Below are 26132 nucleotides of genomic sequence, written 5' to 3'. Positions count from 1 at the left end.
TTACTGCTTCTGTGTTTAGTCACGTTTTCCTCATTAATTTTGTTGTGGTTTTCCCCTTGTTTTTGTCAGCTAACTTTAGCTATATGACAGGAAACTACAGAAACAAAAAAGGGAAAGCACATTATGTCTAGAAAAAAAATAATGTACAGACTCATGCTTTTAAAAAAACCTAAAAACCGAGTAAAAATAATAAACAATCAAACTTACGTTTAAAATAAGTATTAAATATTCAGGATCATTGCAATGTGAAAGATGTTGGCTGTTTTATATGCAAAGGTACGGGAGATATCAAATCTAAGAGTATGTTCATGAACTGTAAAGGGTATATATCGACAGATGTAAACCGCCTTATGATAATATTGCCCAGTTAACTATGTAGTTTTATTTTTATAGTTAAGACCGGAAGTTGTGTTACTTTATTCTGGCTGGCTCTACAGCGACTCCCCCCAAATCGCCTTATGGTTTAGACTTGAAGGGTTTTTCCATGTCTGCGGGAATTTATAACGGCAGACGCACTGAGAGACAAGCACCCGGAGTAAAAAGGCATTTTTCATCGTGAATATTTTGCTACAGTTGAAGATACGAGGCTCTTCTATCAAATTAAAGACAGACATCGTCCCCCGGTGAGTTGCCTCTCCCCAAAAAGAGAAGAGCTTCTCTTCAACTTTGATGCAGCGGATTTCCTCGTGTTCGACCGATTCATGTGTCACAGAAGGGCCGACTTCTGTCAAGTTGTGCCCCTTAAACTGTGTGTAAACGCACCCCACTCTGCTTTACGTAGTCTTAAGTCGGAATTTGTTAAGATATTTGTTTTATATCTATTCGTTTTAGTGGCAAGTGTGGCGAATAAATGAGGGCTAACATTTTTTAAGGCGTTAAAACTTCACGAGCGCGAGCGAGGCAACCGTCGGCTAGGCTCGTCCCGTTATACGGACTACACCCACTAGCTTGATAATGTCAGCCTTTCAACGCGCAAACTTTGGGCTTCATGAAGACCATTTTGGGGGGGATATAGTGACTAACGTTAGTGTTCCTTTAAGATACATTTTTAAAATTGGGATTTGACGCCTCTGACTTATTTTTTCCGTTGTGCACCGCTTGTGTAGCCAATATTTTAGGCGTTAAATTTTGGTTATAGTTCAACGTAACGGAAGCCAACAACTCTCGGCGGGTAAAGCTAATTGCTCACAAGCTACAAGTGGGTTTCACTTTATGAGGACTACAAACGCTACATCTCCGACGTTTACATTGCACATTCTGTAAAGCAGATTACAGTTGTATATGGAAACTATCATTGTTCCTAATAATTTCTTTAATTTCCAAAACTGAGAAGAGTAGTGGTGCTAGTCGATTTGTATCCTGAACTGGCACTACAAAATAGCTGAGACTAAAATGTAATGGCTGCTAAAAGTATTTTTAAACCCATGCCAGACACCTGGCTGCTCTCCGTTTGTATTAAATGGCGTTTAGCAAGCTTATGTCAGTCGTGATGCACAGTTCTCCATTCAGTCAGGCTGGGGTGTATTATTAAACTTTACGAAGTTTAGCTTCATACCATTAAACCTTACTGAAACTCCTACGTGTGATTCACACTCTCTTGAGTTGGATGTTTTCACTATCCTATTTAAGTTCATCATGGGTCATTACCATACTATTTCAGACTTGTGTTTCTAGTAAAGTATACCTGGTGCTGTGACACATTGCTTTACATTTTGCCTCCCCTGCTTTGTTTTCTGCAGTCCATAGTAGAAAAAAGTAAAGCAATCTGGTTATGAATGGATCTGGCCCTCTGTAGTTCACCATCTGAAAATGATCACTATTGGATGTCAGCAAGAAAACTGCTGATTGGCATATTTCTTTGTCCTATCAGTTCTTTTGACATGAGAGTGCATGGTCTTTGTCATGTAAACCTTTTTTATTTTATGTGTCGCAGCATAATGTCTCGATTGTCTTACAACCTTCTCTCCTGCAGAATTGTTTAAAGTAGTGTTCTCACTGCACTTCTGCAATAGTTAACATATGTACACTTAAGAAAAGTGGTTTTGCATGTTGTGATTGAATGGAAAACCGCATCACTGTGCCTATGGCTGTTTTGGGGGTTTTGTGGCTTGTTGTCATTAACAGATTTAGCAATACTATACCTTTCAGTGTTTTTCAGTGCTTTCCTTTGGTTGTTATTTCTGTTTTTTTTTCTGATGCACAGTTTTGTCATCCACAGGACTAAATTTAGAGCTTGACAGAATAATCTTGTTCTCATTATATTCATTTGTCACATTTAGAAAATATTGTTGGCTAAATGTAACAGATGTTTGCTGAAATTAAATGGCAGTGTTTCTTGTCAGATTGTTGAGTTACAGAATACCAAAAACAATAAAATAAATATTGTGCTCAGACAGCAGTTGCTTAGAAGTTTTGACTTTTTGTAGAAATCAGCCTGGTTACACTGAAGCCATTTTTGCAACCCCTCCAATCAAGCTGAAACTATTGTATAAATAAAATAGTGAGAAGGCCATAACTTTTATTTTAGGGTTTTTCATCCATAATAATTTTGGTGCTGCTTAAAGAGACTTGGGCCTTTTTTAAACAAAGGGAAATCACCAGGAACGTGAAAATATTTTTAACCATTGTTGCCATTGTTATCAAATGGCCAAAAAATAAAAGGAAAATGCTTAAGACACTTGCGTTGACTTTATGTGACATTATATACAGTCTGGCCACCACCCACAAAGGCCTGTTTAACCCTCTAGTGCTGCATAGGTCTCTGGCTCATCCTGTGAGGTCACTGGGCAAAACCCAGGCTACTTAAGTACTTTACTTTATGTATATGGTTAACCGAAAAAATCAATAAGCGCAAATTCCTACAGCTAGACTGGGATGATAACGTCATGCGTCAGTGCAAATAGGTCTACATGCTTCCTTGTTCTAGATTTGGTCTTCTGTGACTGGAATCAATATCTCTTTATAATAATGTCTCAGGTTTCACCCATGAACACTGGGGACTTATGTTACAAAATGTTTTCTTCTTTTTTTCAGGTCCTGTGGTAAAGGTCTTTCTGCCGTCCAGTGACGGGTTTTTCCTCTCAGCTGTTGGGTTTAAGGAGGAGAGGAAGCAAAGATGCCTAAGCCGGTAAGGAACTGACAGTAAACTTCAAGCTGCTTTTGTCTACAGATTATTACAGCAATGCAGCGTTAGGGGAAGAAGCCAGAAAATCTGCTTATTTTTTTGCCACTTAAATCTGATTGTTTGATGGACATAATGTGGCTGGTTCAGGAAGTATGATATGAATCAGGCACAACAAAGTGGCTTGTTTTTCTTCCCTGCTAGTTCTGCTCATGTAAACCGACTCTTTAGAGCTGCTCGTGAGTTGTCATAACAGTCGGCATGCTCTGCTACCGAAATCCTCATTTTGAACAATCTGGAAAGTGGCAGTTTCATCCCCACGGCTGCTCCCACTCCTCATACGCCTCTTTCAAGTAAACAACAGCCAGAGTGTGAAGTGAACTGCCTGGCCCACAGGCCTCACAACTGCAACACTGCTGCCATTGTTGCTTAAAGGGTGGAGAGAATGCCAGACTCCTAGGATGTGAACAACGCCAAAACAAAACCAATTTGATGCAGTCCCTTCATGGCTGTCTGCTTCTCACCGTTGCTGCTTTTCCTTTATGAACAGACTTGGCAAGAGCAGGAAGTAGTCTGGGGATATTAAACGATGCCGAGTTATGCCACTTTTAGGTAGTCTACCCACCAATGATGCAGGTTTACTCAACACTGGACAAAGTCGTGCGTCATCCATCACCCTTATTCTAAGTGTTGACAAACTATTCATGTAGTAACTGTCAGAGAAAAGTTGACTTTCAGTTTCACTTCTGTCTTTCCGTGGTGTTTTTAATAATTTTTATCAGTGTATTTATTTAGCCAGCATTTTGGCATCCAATCAGTGTCCAACCCTGTGGTCTTCCCTGCACAGTAAGGGATTTATGGCAGGTATACTGTATAATTTGTATTTTTAGTTGCCTAATTTGACTAAATTTGCATTCTGTGTCTTGCTTGGACAAAAATCAAAATTCAGTTGCTGAAGATTGCATCAGAAACTTTCCAAGGAAATGGCAACGAGTTCCAGGCCGTCCCACAAGTGAAACACATCTCTTGTCTGCCTCTTCAGGCAGTGGGTGTTTGTGTGTGTCCTTGGGTGAGTTAGGAAGATACAAAAGAAGGACAGCCAGGCACTGATGTCATCCTTCCCCCTCTCGTCCCCTGAGTCACCAGGGCAAAATCCCAAAATCGGCTTCTGGGACAGCATGCCAACTTTGCTGAGAGTGACGTTTGTGTCAAAGACAATATCTGACAGAGAAAGTGCAGCTTGTCGCAGGGAAGCGCTGACATAATAAACAGAGGAAACAAAAGCAGGGTCCACCAGACATGACCTCCTCTGGGACTAGTGTATGACATAAAAACCTTTTGGAACAGTCTCTTATATCTGAATGTCAGTATTCATACGCAAGCTTAAAAATATTTGCAGGGGTCAGTGACAGCGTTGGCTGACTTGGAAGAGAGTACATTTTCAGTCACAGGACTCTGCAGATTTTCAAAGTTTATTTTAAAACGGAAACAAATGTTTTTGTTCAGAGTAAGGCTTTTACAGTCACCCATGTGGACGCTCCATTAAGTTACTTTTAGCGATAAAGTTGACACAATGTTTTTAAGAAAATGCACCAAGGCTGCAAGTAAAGTTTATGGTAATTGAAGAATCATTTATCAGTTAATATAGCTATTTTTAAATAGATGGTGATTAACTGATCATGAATCGGGTTAAGTATCCTTACACGCAACCCTAATTGGGCGATATGAGGAACATCTAATATTACAATATTTTCTGGTCATATCACAATACATGATGTATATCACGGTATGTTCAAATAACCTCCAAAAACAAATGTTATTATTCACTATATAGTTCCCAAAATTGCACTGGTATTCAAATCATTCATTCAACTTTTTTTCTACTTTAAATAGAAAAATTTTGAATGAATTGAAATATCATAACATATAAAAATTGTAAAATAAAAAATGCGATAAACTCAAATGACAGAAACAAGTCTAGACGGTGACTATAAAAACGACTGACTAAGAACAGTCACGGGTATCACAGCTGGTTTATTTAACGTTTTCTTTGGTGTGTGAGGGGACGTTGACATGCCGAGTTTGAAACAGTCTTAATTTTGCAGTGGATGACTTTTCAGCTGGTGGAATAAATTCATGGTAGGGCTGTTCGATATGAAAACGTCTGTCGTTTCATTTTACGTTATCGTTTGTTTCGTGGTGTCGCAAAATAAACTTTACGGCAATATTTTTTCACCATTTTAGTGGCTATACTAATTTCTTAAAGTTCTCTCTTTCTCTTATATTTAATATAACCACACTATGGACGGACAAGAGCCTGTTTTTATGTGTTGTCGTTAGCAACAACGATGATAAAACCATCGGGTGTCTGCTTGTTTGTTTTCCACATAAACCTTTCAGAATAAAGCTCAAGAGCCTGTTGAGACCTTTCAAAATAAACTAAATCACGTGAAAGAGTATGCAGAGTGTTTACGGATAAAGCCATTTTAACCATCGTATGTGGAAAAACTTGCGATACATCGAGTATATATCGAGATATATATATATATATATATCGCCCACTCCTAGTTCCAATGACACCTATATCCTACTCTTTGTGCTGGGGGCAGGGTAATCATGAGGGGAAAGGAAGAGGGCCCTTACTGGTTTCCTAGCTTGTAGCTGTTTTCCTGTTTGCTGAAGAGGTGGCCTGCTATATACTTTGGGGGGCCCCAGTCTACGTCAACATCCTGGCTCTGTCACAGTGACGAGCAGAGATTTAAGAGAAAAATATAATCACACTGCTAAGGGGCTGTCAGGAGAGGAAGCAGTCAGAAGGATGGGGAATAATTTGTAAATGTGGGAAGCAGGAATTTGTGGTCCTCAAGAGATAGTCTTTAGGAATTTTAAGAGGTTGGAAAGCAAGGGGGGTTATGACAAGAGGATATATATATATATAAGTACCAAAAGTTGTAGTTCATGGTGTAGCCAGTTTGAGGCCAGCTGGAAAAAATAAGTCAGTCCTAATAGAGTCTTGTGTTAAATTGCCTGGAATGTATTTCACAAACTGGTGAACCACTTTTCATGAAGACACCAATAACACTAACACCAGCTCCGCAAGGGCTTAGCGTATGCCTGACTGGCGGCTAGGCTTGTGATACTGCCACATACACTGGAGTATTGTAAACCCTGGAGTTGGTGCTGGAAAAACTGTGATAACAGCACTTTGAAACTTTTGGACTTTAATTGGTTGGCTTAATTAAGACTTTTGAAATTGATGCTGACCCTATTTCAATTCGAAATCCCAGTATTACAATCAAATTAAGATGAGCAGAACCAGCAAAGGAGTCTTTCATTTTTACTAATGTGTTTTCAGGCACGTTTGGCACAGATGGCAGTTATTTCTGAAACTGTGCTAGGTCAATAATAAGTAGGGTAAGGTCCAGCTTTTATTTTCCCTCTATTGTATTTTCTCAAGTTTCTCACTCTTTCGTACAACGAATGAATAAACAATACTTGCAACACAACCTTCACCTTCTCTTCCCCCAAAGCAATAATGTTGTTGTTTGCAGGTAGTTTTGATTCCTTATCTGCTCTCACGCCTCCTTCCACTCCTCCGTTGAGAACTGCCCTACTCTGCAGGGGAGGTTAATCAGAGGGACAGACAGTTGCTCGGAGCCCAGCAGGCCAGATTAGCGGCTCTACTGATTGATGTGTGTGTCCTAAGGCCTCTCAGCAAAGCTCCTCTAAACAGCTTACAGTTACTAAACAGCTGCACATTTAACAAGGGGCCCATTTGAGTGAGAACTTGTCTTTGCAATTGAAATTGAGAGGAGGATTTAGAAATATCCCAAAATGGCATCTCCCTTTAAACAAAACACTAATGATAGAGCTCTTGGATTTTTCACAATTTGTAAACTTAACAAGCTACAGTGGTAAATATTGGTGTCTGTATTATATTATAGCAGCACTCAGGTGTGCTTATTAATAGCATGTCCTCAGCAGTTAGTTAAATCACACTCTCTGTATGTGTGTTGTAATTTGAGCCTCTTTGCTCTGTATTGAGCAGCCAGTCTGATCATGTGTGCTCATTAGTTTTTATAGATGAGAGCAAAACCAGCGCAGTGCAATTAATAAAATTGTTACACTTTCAGTTATGACTAAATCATATTAATCGAAGTAAAATGATTATTGTGATGCGGTCTGTTTCACAGATCATGCTCCTGCTTGTCTTTGAGTGCACACCTTTCCAAATTGATTCCCCACCAGGTTATGAGGTTGTCATGTTCAGGCAACTTTCAATAAATATGAGTCAAGTTAAATATTTGTACAATTTTCCCAAAAGCTGAATTATTCTGTCAAATAATCTTGGTCTCAGTGTGGACCATAAGCATTGTGACTTTTTTGACACAACTGATTAGGTCTGAGGGAAAGTAAAGAAGATGGCAAACTGTAGTCCACCACAATCAGCTGGTTACTCCCAGCTGATTGCTTGACTTGTATATTTGTCTGTTCTGATATCTGGAAAGGTAGTCAGTTTTCATTATTGGATTACAGATTGATTTTTGGATCTTTTGGGGGTTTTTTAAATGGGGAAATCACAACAGTGATCACCACACTTTACTTCCAATTATATACATTTTTCAATTTTCTAGACCACTTAAGCCACTTTTTTTGTTTTGTTTTCCCCCTTTCTTCCTGAATAAGAAAATCTTTAGCCAACATTGTTCCACAAGATTTTGCTGTCCAACCTCAGGCAGATCTTTCTCTGTCCATCTGTGCAGAAGGACGCTGTGCACTGAGGTTAAAGCTAGTGTCAGTGTACCAGTTTATCATTTATTTCATTATCAGCTCCTCTTAACACAAGTAAAACTAGTAGTTAATATTTTTAGGTCAGTAGTAAGAAAGAGAAGTGAAAAGAAGGAATGATGAGAGTATTAGTACTTCCAGTATAACATTTACTGGAAGCTTCTAAAATCTTTCCGCTAGATGTTGGAACTGCTTCTGAGACATGTCGGGCCAGTGCTCCAACTGGAACTTGACTCATCAAGAGGATATCCAGTGTCATACTAATTTTAGTGTTTATGTTGTGCTTTTAGGAACTTTCAAGGCCTGTCAGTTCACATGCTTGCAAGGCATCCTCTTATGGCAGTGTGATGGAATTGAGTACCTGGATTGTTGTGTTGATTGTTGTGAATGTCCTTTTTTGGAATTTATTCCCATTCCAGGTCTTTCCTCAAATGCCTAACACTGTCCTTTTAAGGACAGGTTGCCCAGTCAGCGTGTCTTGTGTCACCAAATAGTGTTGTTTAAGGACAGGCTTGCAAAAGTCACTCCTTCAAGGCATGTCAGTTGTCAGTGTCTGATTAGCTGTGTCATTGCTTTGGCATGTTGCTGTCCCTCTTCTCCTCCCCCCCCGCTCTGTACGAGAGACAGGATTAACTAACCGTCTGGTTCATAAAGGATTTCACCTCTTTCCGCCCTGTGGGTTTGCTATGTTTTCTCACACACACACACACACGTAGCACAAAGGTTGGCTCTATCGTGGTTGATGGCGGGCCCCACACGAACAGAGGAGAACTCGCAGTCTATTCCAGTCCTTTGGAAACGCAAACTTAGCACTACATTCTGTATAACTTTTCTTACAAAGTCACCAAGGCAGTGAAATCAACACAAAGTCTATATTCAGTGAACCATGAATAGATTATGTTGCTGTGGTTACCTTGTTTGTGGCTAGATCTGTGCACCTGCAAGAGTAGATCCAAATGTTACCTAACTAGTTAGTTACAGTTATCCAAATGCAATTGATGTTCAGTAACAGGAAGAGGTTATTGTTATACAAAGGTTATTTTATAAGGGAGATCAGATCGACAGGCACACAGAAGTAAACAGTACATCAAAAAAAATGTTCTTGTTTCTTTTTCATCTTTTAAAACTCTTAACCTCAGTGTGTCCACATTAGTTTGTTTTAAAATTGAGTTATTTTCAGTCTGTCACTATTGTCAGTGTTGGGGAGTAATGGAATACATGTACCGGCGTTACGTATTTAAAATACAAAATATGAGTAACTATTCCGTTACAGTCACCGTTTAAAAATGTGGTATTCAATAAATGGATTACACAGCGGTCTTTTCCTGTTTCATATGTTAAGCTGTCCCCTCTATTTTTGGTAATTCCACGCCGGTGGAAACCCAAACAAAACACGCATTAAGAGGCTCTAATTCCTGTGTCTCAATCTCACAGCCCATGTCACCTCTACTTGCAGCCCACATAATGACGTGAAGAAGTTGGGGTTTTTTTTTTGTTGTTGAATTATTGTTCAAAAAATTATTTAATATGAATGCAATAGGCAGAGGAGAAGCAATAGCCTCACGGGCAGTGTAGCCCAGTTGTAAGTAAGCTATTAAGACTCGACTGTACACTGTGTTCGTGTTTTCCTCGTTACAAAATACATTTTGCGGCATGTAATAGGGGTGGGGGAAAAAATCGATACTGTGTAGTGATATTTTGTTTGCTAATAATGTATCGATACAGGGACAGCAGAAATCGATATTTTGTTACAAAAAAAAAAAGGTTTTGTGGACTGGAACATGCTCTGACTTCAGAGCATGTTGATCAGCTCCTTTTTCTGAGCAAGAATCCTGACATTCCTTCACTGTCCAAATGTGTTTAACCTTTTTTTTGGCAGCAATAAACAGAGATGGGCAGTAACGCGTTACTTATAACGCGTTACTGTAATCTGATTACTTTTTTAAAGTAACGAGTAAAGTAAGGGATTCCTATCGCAAAAACAGTAATTAGATTACCGTTACTTTCCCGTAGGAACGCTGCGTTACTGCGTTACTAAAACCGTGATTTTTTTTTTGCGAGAATGTCTCATGACAGTGACGTAAGCGAGTGCGACGTTCGTGACAACAGCTGTGTGCAGATCAACAATGGATCATATATCGAGTACGGAGAGAGTATGAGCGTGCAGCGTTTAAAGCGTGGACGTACTGACCTTACTTTGAGTTTGATTCCATAAAAAGTGACAGAAACATTAGTGTCCGTTGTGAGTGGGAAGAAAACTTCTTTTTACAGCGAAAAAAAAAAAAACCCTAAACAAGCACCGAGTGCGCTACGACGTAATGGGAAATTCACAGAGAAACTCGTGGATTCTTCCACTGGACCGCTGCGGCACACCTGCACCAGGGTAAACCTCCGCCTATTCCACTTCTGCTTTACAGGTGAAAATAGAGCAACAGGACCGCTAGTCTTTGACTTTATTTATTTTCTGCTGTGTTTTACTTGCATCTATTTGAAAGACTGAGTGTAAACACAAAAAATATTTTATTTTATGTGCTGGAATGTGCAGAAAATAGGTTTAAATGTTAAACTAATTTCTTCAAGTCAGAGAATGGTGCATATAATTTCATTTTTATTTGATGCATAAAGTTAAAAGATTAAAACTGATAAAACAAGTTAAAAAAAGAGACTTCTCCATTTGATTACATTTTGTATGATGGATTATGTAGAAAAAGTAGAATTGGGCTGAAAGATCTATCGCTTTATCACCTATTCAGGTTGTAAATCGTGTTTTTAAAAAGTAACTAAGTAAATAATTACCTTTGAAAATAAGTAATCAGTAAAGTAATGGGATTACTTTTTTGGGGAAGTAATCAGTAATTAGTTACTGATTACTTTTTTCCAAGTAACTTGACCAACACTGGCAATAAACATGATAGTTTACTTATTTTAATTTAAGACATGTTTTATTTTAATTAAGTTTAAAACTTTTTTATTTAATGTAAAATTATATTTTGTTTTAATTTACTTTCAAATTCTTCAGTTGCTGAAGGGGCTGCATAGTTTTCATAAATTGCATAGCTCAGAATAGCTATAATTGTACCAGATGGTTGCATTCAGTTAAGTTGGACTAGACTGTAATACAAACCGTTCAGTTTGTCAACAATAAAACTGAAATGAGAGAAGGACTGAGTGTGAGACTTTGATGTTAGATAAAATGAATATTGATAAAGTTTACCTTTATGTACAGAATCTGAATATCGCAAAATATTTTTAAAAATTGCAATAATATCGTATCGTGCGTTAAGTATTGTGATAATATCGTATCGTGGGATGTATGGTGATTCCCACTTCTAGCATGTAATCTGTAGTGGAATACATTTTAAAAGTAACCTTCCCAACACCGACTATTGTTTGAAGTATCTGCATCTAAGCAAAGCCAAGCAAGGTAAAGAGCTGGATATCAGTAGCCCCTGTTTCATGTAATATTATCCTTGGTGTCTACATTGAAATGTTGACAGGGTTGTGGTGTCATAAGTAGCTTATGTTATTGGATCCCAGCCATTGGTGTCAAGTTCCCATAGTGACCCCATTCATAAAGCATCCCTGAATCCCTCCATATTCTCCTATTAAAATACAGATCTTTTAGTTCACTATTCTTATTTTTAAGTGCTCTGTGTAGATTTCACTAGATTTCATGTTTCTTATTTTTGCCTGGTTGTTGTTTTGTTCTAGCTACTAATTGGAATTTTAGAATTCTGCTCATCCCTTCAGTATTTCCTGTGTTATCCCCCCTCTTAATTCATGCTTTGGGTCATTTTCTGCTTTATTCTGGTAAACATGTGTTTCTGGTGTCCTCCTTCCTTGTGTTATTGTTACCCTCCTGTGCCCTAATATGTAAATGGTCATCAGTGTAGTCTAGCTTCCCAAGCCAGCTGAGAGACTTTTGTTTGTTTGTTTTTTCTCTTCCCTCTGGTGATGGATTTTGTGTTTTGGACTGAAAACACTTCCCCCGGTGTCGATAGAAAACTCAATGAACTGCAGCACAAACGTTTCACGTTCCATAAATTTCAAGCCGCAACCACAAAAGAAGAAAAGGATGGATGTGATTTGTGAACTTATAATCTTAATTGAATCTCCATATTTTAGTCACTAAACATAGTCATGTCCCATTCAGAGCTTCTCTTCATGTTTCATCTGTAGTCCCGGATAGTAGTGGTAAAGACTTTTCACTCCACACAAGAATTTTTGAAGGCTGGATTTGAAATTTTACCTGTTTGTACAGCAATATGCAATCTCACTGTGATTTGCATGTTTTACTGGTCTGACCCCTGGAAGTCGGAAGCACATGCTCCTTTAGTTTTTGTTGTTTAATTGTGGTTGTCAAGCAGCTTTTAGATACGTTATCGCCTAATTGTGACAGTAGAAGCCAGAGGATTCTGCATACATATGCAAAATCCTCCTTGAATGCATCTTTAGCAACAACCAAGTAAAATTTCAGTGCAAAGCAGACTAAATTTGTGTTTTAGTGCAACAAAATGTTAACAACAAAACATCATGCAAGATATCTATATTGTGGGCATGTCCTGCAGTATTTATTGGGTAATTAATGAGGTGATCCAGCAAGATACATTATGGGCTGAGTTCCATGTGGGGGTCCAGTTATGTGCTGGTTTCATGGATTATTCATTGCAGGGATATTGAGTGAAAAAGATGAAGGCAGGAGAGTGTGTCAAAAACAAGAGGGGAGAAAAAGGAATGCAAAGTAAGCATTCCTGAGGTTTTATATATAAGTACTGAGAGGAAAAGGATGGTTCATTCCCTCAGTTTCTTCTTCTTCTTCTCATCTACAGCAACAACGCTGTAATTTAATGTCGAAAGGAGTATACCCCAGATCATCTCTCAAACTTCCTGTTGCGCTTTATAGCCCCGCTCTTCTTTCTCTCCTCCCTTCACGCTCTTGCTAAACTTTGCTTTTTGCACCCCGTCTCTCAGCTTGCTTCTCGTCTTCCTCTCTACTCTGTTTTCCTCCATCTCTCTTCTCGTCCTGTTAACTACCACTGAGGCAATGCACGGCTCAATGTATGAGTAGGTGTGGGAGGAAGGATGTCGGATGCCACGGAGGTCAACCCCGCTCTGTTCTGTGCCATCAGCTGCTTCTAGGCCTACTGCCAGTGCTGCTTAAAGAGGAACAGCCAATGACTGAGTTTTATCCTCTGCTCCACCCCCAACAGAGGTCTTTGCCTTGAAAAAGTGTGGCTTCACTCACTGGCAGAGTGCTGAGAGGGTAGGATTGAAAGGATCTGACACATTGCCCACATATGGGGGAAAATGTTCTTCTATTGTCCTCTTTAGAAATTCTGCAATTTCCTGGAATATTTTTGCTCAACTGAGGAAAAGTTGGACAGCAGCACTTGACATGAGCTGTCAGTAGTGCTGGTGCATACATGCAGTGCACCACATCCTGTATTCTAAGAGAACCATAACTATTGTGTGAAAAGTAAAGGTTGTAAAAAAAAAGACTTTTTGCCAGTATTGCCTCAGTGTTTTGTGAGCCACCTCACTTTATCGCAACCAGTATTCAACTTCCATCTGTTTAAAGTAGTGTACAGTTTTCCCTTAGTGTGAATCTCTCACTTAAGATGGTAGCACAAGTTTTCAGTAGGATTTAAATCATGAGCGCAAGTGGATCAAGTTATCATTCGATTGCTTTGCTGACTAGTTTAGACTAGTGGCATAGTCAGGCACATGAGATGAAGCGTGCGCATAAAGTGCATAAATTCTTTGAATGTTGCCCACTTTATTTTGTACAACAGTTTGAAGAAGCTGTCTTTTAGAAGACTGGTTGATTGGATAAATATAGATAGATATGCTTTTGGTTCCCACCTCCCTAGTGCTTCACGAGTTCCTCTGAATCTCATCTGTCCATAACACGCTTAAAAAAATTGTTCTTTAGGGATTTCTTGACCTGTTCTTGCAGTTAAAGTATTTGTTCAAACTTATAGGTTTAAGTGGTATTTAACTGCCTAAAACCGGAGCAGAAAAAAGGGAATAACACACACACATGAGTAATTGCAACTTATTTTCATGTCTTCACTTGTGTAATATTTGCAAGCAAAGTGAACTTCCTCCCCCTTTTTTTTCTTTTTTTCCCCCTAGATCAATGTCCGTGTGACCACCATGGATGCAGAGCTGGAGTTTGCAATCCAGCCAAATACCACAGGAAAACAGCTGTTTGACCAGGTGAGCAAAAAAAGTATTTTGAGGACAGAAACCTGGCACGTAGGAGTGTGGGTGCTTGAGAAGTTGACACTTTGTTTCCTGTATTCTTATACTGTCAGTCCCCGCCTCCCAGCACAGGAATTTTTGGTGCCTTCAGAAAGAGTTTAGTCAGTGCCAGAATAATAAGAACTGAAATCAAAAACGCTCCCTATAACAGTTTGTGAAACAGGCAGAAGATAAATATGATTTCTTTAAGTTCTAACAGTTGGCTCCCTTCTCTCTTAAATGTCTCTGCCACTTACCACAGATCACAGATTTGTACTTCTCAGACATCAAAGAAAAAACGCTATCAAAAGAAAGGATAAACTGTGAAAATCCATTTTTCTTTTTTTTCTGCTTTTAGGTGGTAAAGACTGTGGGCCTGCGAGAGGTGTGGTTCTTTGGACTACAGTATGTGGACAGTAAAGGCTACATCACATGGCTGAAACTCAATAAAAAGGTAAATATCACTTTGTTTTGTGGGAAAGTAGATGCTTGGTCTATGTCCCTACCCTCACCTATCATCACGAGCTTTGGGTAGTGACCGAAAGAACAAGATTGCAGATACAAGTGTCGTAAATGATCTTTCTCCGAAGAATGGCTGGCCTCTCCGTTAGGGATAGGGTGAAGATTTCAGCCATCCGGGAGGGAATCGGAGTAGAGCCGCTGCTCCTCCTAATCGAAAGGAGCCAGTTGAGGTGGCTCGGACATCTGACTAGAATGCCTCCTGGGTGAGGTGTTCTGGGCATGTCCCACCGGGAGGAGACCCCACAGCAGAACCAGAACACGATGGAGAGATTATATTTCTCAGCTGGCCTGGGAACCCTTTGGTGTTCCCACAGAATGGCTAGAGGAGGTGGACGGGAGGTGGGGGTCTGGGCTTCTCTGCTTAGGCTGTTGACCCCGGGACCTGGCCCCAGATAAGGGGAAGAAGATGGATTGATGGAGAAGCTTAAAACCAAAATTTCATTATTAATATTATTATTAATTTAAGCGCGTGGACTTCAACTGATTTTCTTAAATTGTTTGTTGGGGTCTTTCTCTTTAGCTCTCACTTTCATGTTTCCTCCAGTGTCTGTGTCTATTGTTTGTCTGGTATTTGCCTAGAAGCAGTACTGTGGTACTGAAGCCTCAGATGTGGTCTTTCAACAGGCTTCTTTTTTCACTCACCCCAAAATAATCCCCAGTCCTAGCACCCCTGCTATTACAGTGTCTCTACATTTCCAAGTGTGCATTACAAAAAAAATATCCTCACGCTCAACAAGCATGTGAGCAAGACAGAGACAAAAGGCAGAGGCTACAGAAAAATAGTATTGAACAATTCCAGTACTTAATGGAGCTATTATTATTTTTTGAATCCAGGTGACCCAGCAAGATGTAAAGAAAGAGAGTCCTCTGCAGTTTAAGTTCAGAGCCAAGTTCTTCCCTGAAGATGTCTCAGAGGAACTAATCCAGGAGATCACACAGAGACTCTTCTTCTTGCAGGTAACTCCACACACTCAGGACATCAACACTTTTTTAGCAAATAATTAGTTTTTCAGTTATTTTCAAAACCTCAAAATATCACATTTTATGTTACTATCATTTAGCTTGCTCTGTTCTCAGCATAAGTGCTAACTAAATCTTACAGTGTTGAGTAAATTTAAAGTCACTCACACATTTTCTGCCAGGTGAAAGAGGCCATCCTGAATGATGAGAACTACTGTCCCCCAGAAACGGCTGTGTTGCTGGGTTCATACGCTGTCCAGGCCAAGTATGGAGACTATAACAAAGAGGTGCACAAGGCTGGGTACCTTACTCATGACAGACTGCTCCCTCAGAGGTAGGCATTTCACATAAAGTTTAGCATTTTTTACATATATATATATGATTCTGGTGTCAGCCAGAGTAACTGGATTTTGACTTTCATTTTTCAAAATCTATATCTTTGCCTGCTGGAGTATTTAGTATTTCCTCTTTGAGGAAGCAATTCTGTGCTGTTTGACATTCCTTCAGATGAACGTCATTGTGTGTGTGTGTGTGTAGAGTCCTGGAGCAGCACAAGCTGACTAAGGAGCAATGGGAGGACAGGATACAGACCTGGCATGAAGAACACAGAGGAATGCTCAGGTGTGTGTCAGACCTTTATCACGATGAAACCCTTTGTAGACATGTTTGGATTTGCCATAAAGTACCAAAGATTTAAACCCACTTAAATTCGAATGTGTGCTTTTTTTTCTTCTTCTAGAAGAAAATGTACGCTAACTGAATGCTATTGTTTTGAACATGTGATTGTGTTAAATTTCTAAACATAATATAATATAATGCCTCTTTTTCTCTACTCTAGAGAGGACTCAATGATGGAGTATCTTAAAATCGCCCAAGACTTGGAGATGTATGGAGTCAACTACTTTGAGATTAAAAACAAGAAGGGCACACAGCTATGGCTGGGCGTGGATGCTCTTGGACTCAACATCTACGAACACGAGGACAAGTAAGGAATATACATAATCCTTGGAAAAACTAATTTTCTGACTAATTCTACAGCTATTAGCCTTGTAGTGTTGATGGGGTTTTTTTAATCTCAGTATGAGTCCAGCATTTTGACGTTACCAAGTGGAAGTTTTTGCATGAATCTCCTCACACAGACAAAGAGCCTCAGAGCTGCGGTTTGCAGTTGGTTGCTAAACAGCAACAGCCTTGAACAGTGAGCAGTTGGAGGCGTTACTACACAGTGTGTCACAATCATAACAACTGATAGATGTGTGTCGACGCGCCTGGTATACCTGCTGTGTTACACAGCCTCATCACAAGATCAAAACTCGTATTGAATTAAATATGAAATGGAAAAAAAACGTCAGATTTTCTAGAAGCTTAGCTGACAGGAACAACTGTGCAACCCACTCTGGAAACATTTAGTGGTGTGCTTTTAAAAAAATATTAATATTTATTATTATAATATTTATAATGTTTGAATCTTGAGTGTGGCATTTAGTATATTTAAGAGATTTTCAACAACTTTAATAATCCAAACTCACTGACAAAGGGTTCATATACCCTGTGGATTCTGGTTCATGGGCCCACGTAGCACATACTGTTAAACTCAAATCAATTTGATTTAATCAGACAGACCCTTCTAAACAAGTGGTTGTTTAGCTCTGATGTTGTTAGAGTTGTGATGTATTTTATGGGGGAAAATACATCACAAGTGTATCTAGCTGTGTGACATAAATGGTAATAGGACATGCACAATGTCCAAAAAGCTTAGAGGAAGCAAAGATATTTTTGATAAGTGAGAGGTGGAGAAAGTCTCTGTCTCTCCATTGTAGTAGTTTTTCCTGTTCCCTTCTGGTCAGATTTATTTCCCCTCTTTGTGAAGGACAGATTTAATCACTACTCCTGTAGCATTTCCTCTCACTCTCTGCGTTACCTTTGTTTATGTTATCTGAGGACAGCTGCCTTCCTCCTTCTCTCGTCCAGGTGACGGGTGAAGGAAAAAAAAAAAGATGATTGCGAGATAACAGCAGTTTTTTTTTCTCTCTGTAGGCTGCAGCTTCCTCACTGTCCTTCACTTTCTCTGTTTGTTTTCTTTTTTCTTTATTATTACCTCTTGTTCACAAAGCATCTACTACTACTCGAATTAGTGTCAGCCAGTGAGCGTGACACCTAATACTGCCGCTATTCTCACACAGACCTGAAAGACGCTTCAGTGTCATCATTTCCTGTAAGCTGGTCTGTTTATACTGGGCACCATCTGCTGGCTGAATTGTATACCACGTGGTATTGGGTTACTTTTAACAGGCTGTTAAAAGTCTGCACAATTAACCAGTTTTTTGATATTTCATCCAGATTGACACCAAAGATTGGATTCCCCTGGAGTGAGATTCGAAACATCTCTTTCAATGACAAGAAGTTTGTCATCAAACCCATCGACAAGAAAGCACCTGTGAGTGTCGCACTCAGTCCACAAATTCATCCTTCAGCTTTATATAAACGCTTCACACGCTTCTGTTTTGCTCTCTTTGATCCATGCCTTTAGGACTTTGTGTTTTATGCCCCACGTCTGCGCATCAACAAGCGCATTTTGGCATTGTGTATGGGTAACCACGAGTTGTACATGAGGAGAAGAAAGCCCGACACCATCGAGGTGCAGCAGATGAAAGCTCAAGCCCGGGAGGAGAAGCACCACAAACAGATGGAGAGGTACTGCAGAGGGATGACTTGGCCACATACACATAAAAAAAATTTTTTTGTTCCATGTCATTATACAAAGCTATGCATGTTGAGTGTGCCAGGACTTGATAACATTTGATTATGCACAAATGCACAAAATTGTATCAGACCAAGGCTTACACTGATGACGAGTCACTGCTACAGCAGAGCATTTCCATTAGAGGGCAGTGTCTCCTCTGCTACACAAAAATGAGACATGTTCATGTATTCATTCTGAAGCTTCATTTAACTTTATTCAGATCATGGTGAGAGTACTTCATCTATGTATATATACAGTATTAAAATAGATGTTTCATAGTTAAAATATACACAAAAAGTGATCTGAAACATGTAATCTGCAACCGTCTCAGGGCCCAGCTGGAGAATGAAAAGAAGAAGCGAGAGCATGCAGAGAAAGAGAAGGAAAGGATAGAGCGTGAGAAAGAAGAGCTCATGGAGAGGCTGAAACAGATTGAAGAGCAGACGATGAAAGCTCAGAGAGGTATCCCGTTTTCTTTTTCATTCTCTCATCTGTTTTCTTACTGTAGCTCTTACTTCCTCCTTCCCTCCTGTATGTCAAACTGGAGAATCTCTCTAGGGCTTTAGATCAAGACCAATTACATATTTCATTATGTTTGTGTGACCAGAATATATAAAGATTGAGCAAAGCTTTTTTGCTTTTATGTTTCATTTTCTTTTCTTTCAAATTAAAAACACGAAAACATATTTAGAAACCCATTTTTCAATAGTTGAAATAAGAGGAAACTTTCAAAACACTATTAATTAATTATAAGTTGCGCTCTTGCGGCTTCTGTTTTACATTAAAGTCTTCAGTTGCCACCACCAGAGTTCATTCTGAGGTTGGACTCTGAATGTTTACAACATAAATCGGAGCTAATTTATGACACGTTCGCGTCTGCTCTTCCACAGAGCTCGAGGAACAGACTCGCCGCGCCATGGAGCTCGAGCAAGAAAGAAAGAAAGCGAGGGAGGAGGCTGAGCGGCTGGAGAGAGACAGGCAAGCAGCCGAGGAGGCCAAGGCGGAGCTGGCCAGACAGGCTGCAGACCAGCAGAAGACTCAAGAGCAACTGGTGTGTGTTGTTTGACTGATGCTGGGAGCAGTGCCAGACTGTCATATGTGTATATGCTTTATGCTCCTGCACTTACAAGGCTCTGGTGTCTGTCTGATTGTTTCGGTTAGTTTGAAGCCACAGATTCTTCTGTATGAGTAACAGCAGGGACTGGTTTCATTGCAGGCTTCTGAACTGGCTGAATTCACAGCAAAGATCTCTCTCCTAGAAGACGCCAAGAGGAAGAAAGAGGATGAGGCCACAGAGTGGCAGCACAAGGTAACGCAGACTTCATGGATGACTTCATACACCAGATGAGATAAACGTGGAAAACTTTCCAACTTGTGCATGATGTGACTGAATTTTGTCCAGCAGTGGACACTAAAACAAGAATTAAATTGGTTAATTTTTAATATTTCTCATCATAATATTTGTAAATCAAATGGTATGGAATACTACACCCACTGTGATCAAGGATTAGAGTGATCAGGAATCCTATTTTACATGGATCCATACAGCATACCCATCGCTTGTCTTCCACATCACTCATAATGAGATGGTGTCTACATTTTGATTGGCTTCACTAAACATTAGTTAATATTTACATATTTTAAAAAATGTGTTTTTAATTAATCAAAATAATTAAATCTTTCCCCAACTCCTTCCTGTAATGAGTTTCTTTTACAAATGATCATGCAGTTTTGCATAGATGGGTCAGTTCATGATGGATGCAGATTAGGCTTAATTATTTTTGGTCTGATGGGCTAGATCTTTAACCACAGCTGTTCTGTGTGGCATCCTTTGCTCTCACCTGTCTAGCGTGACTCCGTGAGCTGTCTGTCCTAATCTCTCCTTCGTCGTGCCTCCACCTGCAGGCTCTGTCAGCCCAGCAGGACCTGGAGAAAACCAAGGAGGAGCTGAAGACCGCCATGACGGTGGTGCCAGCGCCTCCGGGCGGTCATGCTGAGAACGAGCACGATGAACACGACGAGAACCACGCAGAGGCCAGCGCCGAGCTCTCCAATGAGGGCGTCAGCCATGTTGACCTCCGCAGCGAAGAGGCTCGCGTCACTGAAGCACAGAAGAATGAGAGGGTCAAGCAGCAGCTGCAGGTAGGAGCAAGAAGTGAAAACCTTTAGAGCAGGGTTAAAATGACAACCCGTTGTTCAGATTTAGCCTCCACAAGAAGCCTGATATTACTCTTTATCAAAACTAGTCCTATATAAAGAAATTGCACCACTGTGGTGTGCATCTTGCGCTGAAATGAAGTCTAAAGCCAGAAATTGCCAGATTAATTTTAGAACAAACTTATATATATACAAAATAAGCTTTAGTTTCATGTAACCAAAGGTTTGCGATACACAAACAGAAAATAATATCATCTCATTGTTATTTATAACAGCAGTTTTGTTGCAAAGAAGAAACACGGGCCAAGAAATGGCAGATAAGGGTAAGATGAGGCATACGTCTGTGTCCGTTCTTCTTTAAACTCCTGCTTGTCACAGGAGATGTGCTGGCTTATACTGCAGCCTGGCTTTAAAACAGACTTTCTAGAAATTAAGTAATCAGATGGATGATGTCCAACCTAATCATAGTTTTTATATTGTTAAGTAAATTCCAAAGACTGCTATAAAGCCTGGCTACTGCATAGGCCAGGACTAATACTGAAGCTAATGCAAGAAGAGTTAGAATAGTTTTACATAAAGAAAGGCAGGAACCTCACACCCAGGCCTGCACTTTGTATCGGCTTCCTCCAAAGATGACTGCTGAAGGAACAGACTTTGGTCCAGCCATTGCTGATCCCTGCTTGTGTGTTGTTTTCAATAAAGCAGAGACAAACACACTTTTGATTTAGTTGTCAGTGAAGACTAAAGATCGCACACAGAGAACTAAAAGCTAAAGATAAGTGGCTTTGTGTCAATCAGATGTTTAGTTTTGAAATGGAGCGTGATCCCGTTTTCCCTTCCGCACACGTCCTGTTTCGTTTGTCTTGTCTGCAACGTCTGTGCCGCCCTGATTATCAGACAGTTTTCTCTCCTCTTGGCTTTAATTTTTTTTTTTTTTTTTGGTCGCGTCTTCTCCTCCTGTTCTTTCGCCCTCCTCAACCTGTTATCCTCTCTTATCCTCTCTTCTCTTCTCACAGACATTGAGTTCAGAGTTGGCCGAAGCCAGAGACGACACCAAGAAGACCCAGAACGACGTGCTGCACGCCGAGAACGTGAAAGCAGGCCGAGACAAATACAAAACTCTGCGGCAGATCCGCCAGGGCAACACGAAGCAGCGCATCGACGAGTTCGAGTCTATGTGAGAACAGCACCTCAGGGTTACCCCGCTCTCCTTAACGGCTGCTTTTTTTTTTTTTTTGATTTTTTTTCTTCATGGACAACTGACGCTTCCGTCCTCGTAAGCCTATCGAGTCTCCCTCAACACCCCCCCAACACCCAGGCTGTCTCAAGAAATCATCTTATCCAATTTTGCCAAAGTCCTGCTCCACCTCCTTATCTGAGTTTGGATTTCACCCTGATGTGGAGCTGCATACACGCCACTCTGAACAAGCAAATTATCGTGTTGGAGAGATCATCAGTACCTCTTACTCGAATGGGGGAAGTGAAACTGTAAAAACCAAAAATGGAAGCAATTGGATTTTTTTTTTTTTTTTAATTTTGGGTAAACATGGCCATAGAGCGATTTTGTTGTTGTTGTTTTTTCTTCTTTTGCTTGAAAACTTTGTATGCAAAGCTTTAGTATGATTCTTTGTTAAAAGATTTTCTGTCCTCTTCTTGTTTTTACGTTTCTTCCCTCTGCTTTTGTTTGACTCGTTTTATTGATGATGCCCATCTTTTTAGTTGTCTGAGGCCGGATTTAACCCCAGGTTTACAAATAAGGACTGGAGTTTAGGGACAAATTAGGTCATTGTTTTCATTCGGTGTCAAAGCACTTCTATATTAGCATGTCGAAGCATATCACCTGGTAGATGTGCTAACACTCTCACCATCTCTAAGTCGTTAGAGAGAATTTAACTCTACTTACTAAAGTCAAACTATAGTTTAAACATGACATTTATAGATTTATACAAAAAAAAGATAACACTGCAGTATTTTAATAGTGTCATTACAGGCTAAAATCAATAATTGCAATTTTTGATATAAGATATTTCTGTGAATAAAATTGAACTGACCCTCGTAGGGGAAAGAGCCACCCAACTTGTCACATGGCAGGTTTTGACGAACGAATGTAGCAAAGGTAACAAAGGGAAAAACAAAATGTTTTTCTTTAAATTTACAGAAGTCATAGGATATCAACTTGTGCCACTTTGAGCTCTCGCCCTCAAGCTTAAAAGTATTGTGAAGATAAGCTAATTGGTAGTGTAGGAGTTGCGTCCCAGTGTTTCATTCCCAGTCACCATAGATGGTTTTCTCTGCCTGCCAGCTCACAGAGGATCCCAGGCACCGAAAATAAGGACGGGCAGAGGAACCGCACTGCATCAGAGCCTTTTCTCCGCCTGTCCAATGGGGTGTGTGTGTGTGTGTGTCTGTGTGTTCAGCTATGGAAGCTGAGGCCTGGCACCTCTCTGGCTGGGGAGCTTATGAAAACATCTGTCTCAGTTCGGGACAAATCTCTACCTCAGTAATAATAACAGTGGTGACTGACAGTCAAACACTTAGGATGCTCCCTCCCTCCCAAAATAAAATGAGAAAAAAATGAACAAAAATGATTTTACTTGGTTACTGTTACATTTTGCGGCATTGCTCCCGGGCAGGCTACGTGTTGTCAGTTACTTTCTGGCTGTATTTTGGTTACGATTGCTTGAAAATATTGAGGATTCATGTGAAATCTGGTTAGAAAAGTGTTATTTTTTACATATCAAGCTAGTTTTACACAGCAGTTTCTCCTGGCCTTGCTCAGATGTTTGGTTTTTTTTAATTGCTTTTTGTTTCCCCCCCCCCCAAAAAAAAAACTCCCAAAAAATGAGGAAGATGAGTGAACAAATGCTGCTGATAAAGGTGTGCTCTGTGCAGAGTGTTGGTCAGTCTGCCAGGGTCCATTGAAGCATTCAGGGTCTTCTTAGAAGCGGCGAGCGATGGTGGGCTCGGTCCACAGAACCACTCTGAACTCCAGAGGTTTTAAAAGGCTCTCGTGAGTTAAAGAAGCCCAAAATGTTGACTTCAAGGAGGCAGTTTCAGGATGTGCAGCAGAATAATGGGACTGAGAGATGATTTACTGGAAGCTCTTAATGCAAATAGACCTCGCTATCATGACTCATGGAATTCAAGTAGAGGGTAGGTCAAAAGTTCCCTGAAATCTTTCAATTCATATCCAACGTAAGACAACAAATGGAGTCCACCTTTTGTGGTGTGGGAAACATGTTCCAGGGTGCATTTTTGAAATGAGTAAACATTAATTTTATTTTGTTTTTGTTCTTTTTTTATTAACAATATGATGAATATGTTTATAGTATGTTATTGCTATACTTGACAGCTGGTGTAGGTAGTTTTTCGGGGGGGTTTGTTTTTTTTGTTTTTTTAATGCCCTGGAGTTTTGACGGTAACACATTTGTATGACATAAGCCTGTCTTTTGTGTTTAACTTCAGTGTCCGTTGTTACTATTGTTTGCCATAGCAGGTGAAAGAAATGATCCTGCGCTTCCAGCCCTTTTTTTTTTTTTTTTTTGTAATGTGTTCAAAGACCGTAAAGCAGCAGCACGCATCGCGTATTGGCCAGCTTCACTGGAGGGGAAAACTCTTGCTGACATATCTCCCCCCCCTCCCCTCCACATCGATGCTACAAGGCTTCAGTTTGACTGTTTTTCTTCACAGCAGCAGTTATTGGCGCATCTGTCCCCTCCAATGAAGCCGGTGTCTGTGATGACGCCTGCTCTGGCACCAGCTGTCATGTTTTGCTTTGCTTTTGTTTTGGTGTTCCCCCCCCCTCCTCCTCATCCTTATGTTCATGTTAGTACTCTGTAAGATGGAAGGCACAAGTGGATTTTGGTCTATTTCATTGGTTCACAAATAAAAGTTTTAAATTTTCAGCATGTGTTTTGGTCACTTTGCATACTTGTGATTATATACAGTGGCACACTTGGATCAGATCAATTATTTTTAGTTGCAGTGGTAATTATGTGACATTCATTAACATGATTTGAAATACAAAGTACTATAATTACTTTCTCTAGGGAGTAATTAAGTAATGTACTCGTTACTTTTTTTTAAAAAGTTCAGACTACTGTGTAATACAATACTTTTTCTGAGTAACAACCCAACAGTGGTGCTATAAAACACTTAAAACGACCCTCTGACTCACCATCTTTTATAGCAGTACTCTCTTTAATGAATAATCACAGTTACAGCAGAAAGTGTTATAATATTGAAGTACTTGGTATTTACATTGTGCCAGTAGAATACTATGTAAAATAATAGGTTTTTATCCAGTAAGAGTTATGATATGCGCAAGTCAGCATATTGCTATATATGGCTGAGTGCACTTCCAAAGGAAACAACAGTTGGAGAAAAATGGGACGTCATCCATCACAGGCTTCTTCATCCCAACAAGTAAATATCCAGTGTTGTAGAAATTAAGACCGGACAATAAGTGAAAAATTCACACACCAAAAAGACAAAAAGCTTGTTATGTGTACAGTTAAACCTAAAAACAACACTTAAACAACAACTAGCATTACATCACAATACCGGCAAGACACGCCTCTCAGGAACACGGATATGTACATAAATTAAACAAGAACACATGCAGAAACTAAACAAATCAAAAACATGCATAAAAGTTTGCTGAACATAGTTCAGATTATTGGATGTGTCATAAGCACAATGCCACGAAGAGGCATTACTTTGGGCCCACCCTCAGGTGCCACGCTGACACACAGTGCCAGGAGGCCAGAGAGAAGGCGCTTCTTCAATACACACAGAGGTTCTCTCTCATCAACAGCATGTGTTGGACAAGAAAGAAACCAGTGGGCTATATGTAGCTGGCTTGTGATTAATGGTACGATGAGCTCAAGTGCTAGACTTTTACTTCCTTGGTGGCCATTTTGAACTTTACAGTTTAGGGCCTCCAGTCGACAGAAAACAACCAAACTTGTGTTCTGAAGAACTCCAACAACATTAACATTGAAAGGAAAATAAAAAATATAAAGTCGGTGAACATTTTACTTAATGCTGCATCCTACTGTTAGAAGTATGTCTTCCTCAATAGTCCCACAGGCAGGTAGCATCTTGAACGCATAGAAAAAAGTGTTAGCATTAGCTAAGGAAGTGCTCGGGTTGCCAAGGCAGCTGTATTTAACCTCCAAATGCTGAAACTGAAATATTGTCTTCATTTGTTGAGCTATCAGGCAGTAATGCACTGAGGCTAAAGGAGTTTTAATATTTTGTATTAAAATATCAGACAGAAGTTTTCAACATTTGACTACTAGAAAGCAGCTAGCAGCTTAGCTCGCTAACCTTTGCTAAATTTGTTTTATATTGTTGTTATTTCAACTCAGGAAAAAAAAGGCGACCTTTTTATGCTTTTCTTTATACTCTGCCATACATAAACACTGCTACAATGTTGACTGCAATTAAACATGATCAAAGTTTTTGATCCAGGCCTCAGGCTGCTCCCGATGCTTGATTTTAAAAAAAATAATAATAATTTTTTACTTTTCTGCTGAGCTGACGTCAACTCTGGAAGATGTCCTAATATGGTCAAGCACTGGGTTCTGTTTCCCA

The 26132-nt window shown here is 39.8% G+C and overlaps 1 protein-coding gene across 2 annotated transcripts; it reads left to right on the top strand.

Moving 5' to 3' along the window:
• The first annotated feature begins 441 nt into the window (after positions 1–441).
• Positions 442–24439, top strand: LOC102794667 (radixin-like). 2 transcript variants are annotated; one of them, XM_006804954.3, is made up of 15 exons: positions 442–623; positions 3034–3127; positions 14045–14128; positions 14511–14606; positions 15509–15631; positions 15817–15968; positions 16172–16255; positions 16473–16619; positions 17975–18071; positions 18165–18328; positions 18709–18839; positions 19268–19428; positions 19594–19686; positions 20283–20519; positions 21551–24439. In XM_006804954.3, exons 2-15 carry the CDS (start codon positions 3116–3118, stop codon positions 21713–21715), a joined length of 1746 nt encoding a protein of 581 aa, XP_006805017.1. In that variant the 5' UTR covers positions 442–623; positions 3034–3115; the 3' UTR covers positions 21716–24439. The 2 variants fall into 2 exon arrangements, with proteins under 2 accessions (XP_006805017.1, XP_006805018.1); XM_006804955.3 differs by lacking the exon at positions 442–623 and adding an exon at positions 1010–1198.
• The last annotated feature ends 1693 nt before the right edge of the window (positions 24440–26132 follow it).

Source organism: Neolamprologus brichardi, chromosome 23, assembly GCF_056152115.1.
Source record: "Neolamprologus brichardi isolate AB-2024 chromosome 23, ASM5615211v1, whole genome shotgun sequence".
Lineage (NCBI taxonomy): Eukaryota > Metazoa > Chordata > Actinopteri > Cichliformes > Cichlidae > Neolamprologus > Neolamprologus brichardi.
Note: the sequence above shows the minus strand (reverse complement) of the source record. Positions and strands in the feature narration are given on the sequence as shown.

What these genes read in the sequence shown, in the direction of transcription:
- LOC102794667 (XM_006804954.3), top strand. An exon ending in GAAAACAGCTGTTTGACCAG is followed by an intron (nt 14,129 to 14,510) that starts GTGAGCAAAAAA and finishes TTCTGCTTTTAG; the next exon opens with GTGGTAAAGACTGTGGGCCT. An exon ending in ATCTACGAACACGAGGACAA is followed by an intron (nt 16,620 to 17,974) that starts GTAAGGAATATA and finishes TATTTCATCCAG; the next exon opens with ATTGACACCAAAGATTGGAT.